Source organism: Schistocerca piceifrons, chromosome 6 (genome assembly GCF_021461385.2).
Source record: "Schistocerca piceifrons isolate TAMUIC-IGC-003096 chromosome 6, iqSchPice1.1, whole genome shotgun sequence".
In the NCBI taxonomy this organism is placed as follows: domain Eukaryota; kingdom Metazoa; phylum Arthropoda; class Insecta; order Orthoptera; family Acrididae; genus Schistocerca; species Schistocerca piceifrons.
This window is the reverse complement of record NC_060143.1, coordinates 578938356-578944984: the sequence shown is the minus strand read 5'-3', so window position 1 is coordinate 578944984 and position 6629 is coordinate 578938356. Positions and strand designations below refer to the sequence as shown.

Below are 6629 nucleotides of genomic sequence, written 5' to 3'. Positions count from 1 at the left end.
CTTTGTTTTGTTGTAATGGAAGGCGAGGAAACGGTGATATGATGCAAAGGATGTCTCTCACATCGCATAATATCCTAGAGTCCTCCGACTGCTTCTGGGTGGGGTCACATCACTCCTCGCCACCTACACCATCTTACCCTCCCCTGTCACTCCTGTTACTTCTCTCTTGATTCTCATTCCGTTAAAATAGTTCTTTAGGACGTCTTCTTACGTCCATCCGAGAAGGCTCTTCCCAGGTTGTAGTTTGGACCTTTAAACACCATTAACCTAGTCGAACTGAGAGGAAGAAACCATTGAATTTCATTGCCATATCAGCTCCCGATCTCGCACCTTATCAGTATTCTTCTGATAGATTTCTAAAGGTTCTAGTCTCGTGTTACCGCTTGTTGTCCACAGATAGGCTTCTAGAAATGTTCCTCAAATATTATTAAAAATTAAAATTGAATTATATTTGGACAAATTTTTCAGAAATTTTCTTGCTAATGCATCTTAAATCATTCCCTGCTTAAACCATTGTCAGCTACTTACTTGCTGAGCTTGACCTCATACAGAACAATTTCATGGACTTCTTTGTTTATATTAAACTGACTTCTATTAACGACATGGCCCGTAGGGCTAAAGTGATCTTTAATCTGACAGTTGCGTGTGATCACGAAACTTGTTACTTCCCGTCCGTGAACTGTTTGAATTCCTCCTTGGTTTCATTCACAGCTCGCTCAATCTACCGGTTGAATAACGAGGTGAACGCGCTGCAGCCCTGACTCATTGGGTTCACCTCTGCAGCCTGGTATCGGCAGCTGTCCGCTGGTTGCTCTGTAGTGACCCCCCCCCATACGCCATGAGGAAAAATTGCGCTTACATGCGCTTGTGCTTGCAGGAGGAGGCGCAGATGGTCACTGAGGCGGGCCCAGCTGCCAGTGCAACTTACAGCGACGACACGACGACGACGACGACGACGCCGTCATCGTTGATACCGCCAGAAGAGGGGGTGACGTCCTCCGCCGGCCGCGATATGCCGGACCTGGAGTTTACTGCGGTACGTGGCGGTTAAAGTTAAGAAAATCGTTCTGTTTGCAAAAGACCACTCAGCCCATCTATCAGCACTGCCAGCCATACGGTGACGGGCTGTCGACGCAAACCAGCGTTTCCAGCGTACGCCCACTACCAGAATTTCCAGTAGCGACATCCACAGGGAGATTAACCCTGCAACCTCGGAAGAATATAGGTCCATTCAAGATTACTGCTTGAGCTGTTCCATTGCCTCCAAGTTTATTTTCGAGGTTTATAATACGTTTGTAGACTGGCATGCGGTGGCGACGTTGACGATACACACGTCGACGGGGAATAGTGCAACCCGCTTGGCGCCAGGTCGGCGCACCAGCAGACGTGCGCTGCTAGTGCTAGTATAGCGCGCGTACAGGATAACTCCCGCCCGCCGGTGCCTGCAGAGTCTAAGTCCGTTATCAGTGCGTTACGTAATCCAGGTCACTCGTCGCCTATATAAGCGGGCAGTGCACGTCGGCGGAACCATTCCGCTTCACAGCTCTATCTTCAGAGAGGCAGCTTCTTTGACCTCCCAATCAAGGCTGTTACGGCACCTGCGCACGATGCCGTGTAGTCTACGCTGCTCCTGCGCAGGAGGCCTGGCTGAGAGGCCTGGCTGAGAGGCCTGGCTGAGAGGCCTGGCTGAGAGGCCTGGCTGAGAGGCCTGGCTGAGAGGCCTGGCTGAGAGGCCTGGCTGAGAGGCCTGGCTGAGAGGCCTGGCTGAGAGGCCTGGCTGAGAGGCCTGGCTGAGAGGCCTGGCTGAGAGGCCTGGCTGAGAGGCCTGGCTGAGAGGCCTGGCTGAGAGGCCTGGCTGAGAGGCCTGGCTGAGAGGCCTGGCTGAGAGGCCTGGCTGAGAGGCCTGGCTGAGAGGCCTGGCTGAGAGGCCTGGCTGAGAGGCCTGGCTGAGAGGCCTGGCTGAGAGGCCTGGCTGAGAGGCCTGGCTGAGAGGCCTGGCTGAGAGGCCTGGCTGAGAGGCCTGGCTGAGAGGCCTGGCTGAGAGGCCTGGCTGAGAGGCCTGGCTGAGAGGCCTGGCTGAGAGGCCTGGCTGAGAGGCCTGGCTGAGAGGCCTGGCTGAGAGGCCTGGCTGAGAGGCCTGGCTGAGAGGCCTGGCTGAGAGGCCTGGCTGAGAGGCCTGGCTGAGAGGCCTGGCTGCCCGTATGTAGTGACATCACAGCGTGTTACGCACAGGCATGGGTGAGAAGGCGCTATAAATTATCAGTACCTTTTCCATCATGGGAATTCAATGCAGTTGTGTGGTTGGCATGTCCTGCTGTTTAAATTAGCTGTAGAGGGACTGAGGTGGAATAAAAACTGTAAATACCCATCTGAAATATTACTTGACAGACACAACCGTAAGGTCGATTACCTGCTTCATTTTAGAGCTCCAGTGAAATGTGCTGTTTTGGAGCCTGATATTTCAGAAATAAAGCTTTCCTATCACATGGTACAAAAACATCGAGTAGCAGGGAGCGGAGAAAAACATCGAAACACACAACACAATTCATTAGCATATAATACGAGGTAGGGAAACAGATGTCATTAAAAACAGCTTTCACTCGGCTTGGATGCCCCTCTGGTATTGGGGGCTAGAATAGACCTGTGCTCCCTTCTTGCCTATGCAACTGTCTCTTCATTGGGTCAAGTTTTTCACTTGCCTTCACTGTTCTTTGGGCTTGTGAGAGTTTTCTCTTACTCTTTTTAATGCTTTTCCACCAAGTTTTTTGGCTCAATTTTGGTCCCCATTTTGGGTTTCACCTTCACTACCCAAATTTTCACTGAAATGTGGGCCGTTTGGGGAAAGACGCCTTAGTGTGGTGCATTAACTCTCCACTGTCCATTGTTATCTTTCACACCTACCAGTCAAGTTGATCTACCTCTGCACCCAAAACCCACAGCTGCAACCAGTCCATTTTGGAGGGGATGCCATGTACCCTCTTGGTGATAGCCCCCTGACAACGCAGCAATAGCACTGCTGATGCCTGAGCTGTAACAGTCAGCCAAGGAGTAGGTGACTGTCTACTTGTGGGACTGGGACTCGGGGCAATGGCTACTCTACCAGCTGGCCTTTGCCTTGGCTGTGATGCCAGCAGGAAGAGCCTCCAGAGTGGCATCAGGCTGAATGATCGGCAATGAAACGGATCAAACGTAATGGTGGCAGTGCCAGCATGGTGGTCTCATTATTCAGGAGCAGTGATTTTTAATGCAGAAGCTTGTAACATTAACCATGCCTCAAGACAAGAGCCAGGCAAGAAGAAATGAGTGGACAGTTTGGATTTCTTGGTTTGTTCCAGCACTGATGGTGGGTCTTTGGCTACAAATAAGCCTATGTTTGTCGTTGAAAATATTGATAGATTGGGGATGTAGCGACAATAGATGAGAGATGGGTCTTTGCTGATCAAAACATTGTACGCCAACCGATCATGAGCACTTCAGGCCTGTGTAAAGTTAGCAGATACACCAGTCACCATTTCTCTACATCAACAGAATTCAGGCTCTTACCTTTCATAGAGACCTAAAGCTGGGGCAGTGTGGAGTCCATTTTGTTCACCACATCGAGAAGGGACCCAAGGATAATAGCAGACATGGGACCTTCTATCCTAGCCTTTGACAGCAGCATTTTACCACATAAGGTTGTCGTGGTTTATAGGTCTGATGTCATGCCTTACTTTCCTCCTCCGATGAGATGTTAAATGTCAAACATTTAGACAAATGCCCTCCGTTTTAATAAAGCTAAGACATGTGGGTGGGTGTCAGAGTTCAGCCTTTGTGACCAATCTCCTCAATGTGATACCTGTCAGGAACCGCACCCTCATCATTCACTGCAATGCTCAGTGTTAACGAGGGAGAAGAAAATTCTAGAAAATAACTCTGACCGCTGTCTTATCAGGATGCAATGGAAAAGTTTGAACGACTCTATTCAACTAATACGGTCTCCAATTTTGTGTCTGTCGTGTCGCAGGCCACACACCACACAATGCCAGCCTTGTATGACACCTCTGTGCACTGCTGATACTCCAGGGCCTGTCCTACAGTTGTGTGTGTGTGTGGGGGGGGGGGGGGGAGATGCGATGGTAACAGGAGACTCCCTCATCCCCTAAAACTATAGCACCAGTGGTTCCCAAACCATTGGTGAAGCCATAGATGCTTCATCCTCCGGCATTGGCAATGACACCTATTAAGGTGCACCCTCTCAAGACAATTACCACTAGCCATAGGCTGTGGACAGAAGTACAGATCCCTTTGCTCTCGGAAAAAAACGGGAAATCTTCACAGAAATCGGTCAGAAGCCTAAGAAGGCTAAGCAGAGAATAAACATTTTTCTGAAGCTTCGGGTGTTCCGCTCCCCAGCCCTGCAGCATTTGGACCTATGCACATGGACGTCGGATCACGCAATAAGGTGGACTACGACCTCACAGTGAAATAATCACACTCATATTTTCCATTCGTCGCTTTCTCAGATCTGACAGCGACGCTCCTTCAAGGAAATTGTAACAGGTACTACAGCCATTTGCCTGGACTCGGCTATTTGCTACTTACTCCGCAATTGGAATAGTGCTTCAGGAAACACTTTGCAGCAAAATACTTTTCCCTGCTCTGAAAAACTACCACCCCTAATGTGCCAATCGCTTTAATGTCTAGTGTGGGGTCTGTACCCTCATACACTTTGATATTCAGTCAGCAGGTGTCCCTTAACGCTGCACTACAGCCCATGGCCATTAGTGTCTGTTCCCATGACAATATTTAATGTTCATCTACCTCCAGAGAGACCTCTCCATTATCACGAGCTGCTAGTGGCACGGCATCTTGCCCTCTTATTCTTACTGGGGGACTTTAATGACAATGATACTCCGTGGGCGGCGACGCTGTCTCAGAGGCTGAGAAGACTTGGATGTCTGCCTACTAAACACTGGAGCTGCAATAAATCTGTGGCCCACGGAACATTTTCCGCTATTGACCTCGCAATTTGCGGTCGGAGTATCTTACTCTGATCCAGTGGTGCGATCTTCGTGGCAGCGACCATTTTCCTATAGTTCTCTACCTCTCCACTCAGACATCAGGAACATACTCCACCTTGGTCGCTTCAGAAAGCTGATTGACAGGGTTCCTCCTCTACAGCCACTTATTCAGCCAGTCATGTGATGGATACCAACAGACTGGTACAGGATACTGTTGATACTGTTATTCATGCTGCAGCACAATGATACCATCCCTACTCCAGACCCATCTGGACGACCACCAGTGCCATCAGGGAAAGCCGCAGGGCACTTAAAACGCACAAGCGCTATCCCTCCATGGATAATTAAGAGCATTAAAGAGACAGGGTGAAAACGGGGCTTCTAATAAAGAAATGGAAGCAGAAGTGTTGACAGCAATAGGACTCAGCTATGCGATCGCATTTGCGGTCACCCACGATCTATTGAGATTCCTTGCTTCTTGTCAATGGTAGCATCTGCACTGATCCTATGTTACTTGCCGAATGTTTCGTAGCACACGCGCTGGTGTCCGGTTGCATTAATTACCATCCTCATTTCCTGGCTCGGAAACATCTTGCTGAGCGCCGGTCGCTATCTTTCCATGCATATAGCTCGCTATCATATGACGTCCCTTTTAGTGAATGGGAGCATCGCAGCGCTTTGCTAGTGTCGCGATAAGGCTCCTGGACCTGACAAAATCTACAACCAAATGCTGAAACATCTTCGTGTCTACAGCATGAAACATAACCTCGGGCTTCTTAATCGCATTTGGCGGGAGAGAGTATATCCCTCTCATTGGCCGGAAGATATTGTTCCTGCCCTGAAACCGGGAAGGGACCCACATTGTAACTTCAGGTCAGTCTCTCTGAAGAGTGTAAGCTATTCAAACGGTTAACCGCCGTCTTTGTTGGTGCCTTGAAGCTGGAGGGCATATATAAAGATTCCAAAATGGCTTTCGGGCTTTCTGCTCCCCACAGATCACCTGGTTCATTTGGCATCCACAGTCCATAATTCTTTCACACACAGCTAGTACCTGATTGCTGTGTTCTTTGACCTACAAAAGCCACAGGATTTCACTTGGTGACATCACATCCTAACCATACTGCTTGAGTAGAGTTTCTGTGGCAGTTCAGATTTTTATCCATTTACTATCTCGCTGACTTTTTCGGGTCCAGAAAGGTTAAACCGTCAGCTACCAATATCTACAAGAAACTGAACTCCATCAGGGATCGGTTCTGAGCATAACACTGTATATTATCGCCATCAATGGTACTGTAAATGTAGTGGGCCCCACAGTCTCTCTCCGGGACTACGAATGGATGAATTTGGCCAGCACTATGCCTTTGAAACACTGCACACAGCTGAGTGCCAACTTCAGGGGGCTGTCTTCAGAGTTCATGACAAGGACCCTGAATCACAGCTATCAATTTTCTCCTGTAAAATCACGAGTTACGCATTTTTGTCGACTCCAGACTGTGTACCTGTTCCCATAAACTTATCTTCGTGACCAGTTAATTGAAGTCGTTGAAGCTTTTCAGTTGTTGGGTATTTCATCTGAAAGGAGCTAACTGGGCAGCCGTCCACCAGATAAAGGCAACTTGCATGAAGGAC

At 49.0% G+C, this 6629-nt stretch overlaps 1 protein-coding gene across 1 annotated transcript; it reads right to left on the bottom strand.

Annotated features, from left to right (window-relative positions):
- Positions 1 to 1619: 1619 nt before the first annotated feature.
- On the bottom strand, positions 1620 to 2213 carry LOC124803466 (50 kDa spicule matrix protein-like). Its single transcript, XM_047264656.1, has one exon. The coding sequence runs from the start codon at positions 2211 to 2213 to the stop codon at positions 1620 to 1622; it is 594 nt and encodes a 197-aa protein (XP_047120612.1).
- Between the last annotated feature and the right edge of the window lie 4416 nt (positions 2214 to 6629).

Excerpts from the sequence above, each read along its gene's own strand:
- LOC124803466 (XM_047264656.1), bottom strand. The coding sequence starts at position 2,213 with ATGTCACTACATACGGGCAGCCAGGCCTCTCAGCCAGGCCTCTCAGCC.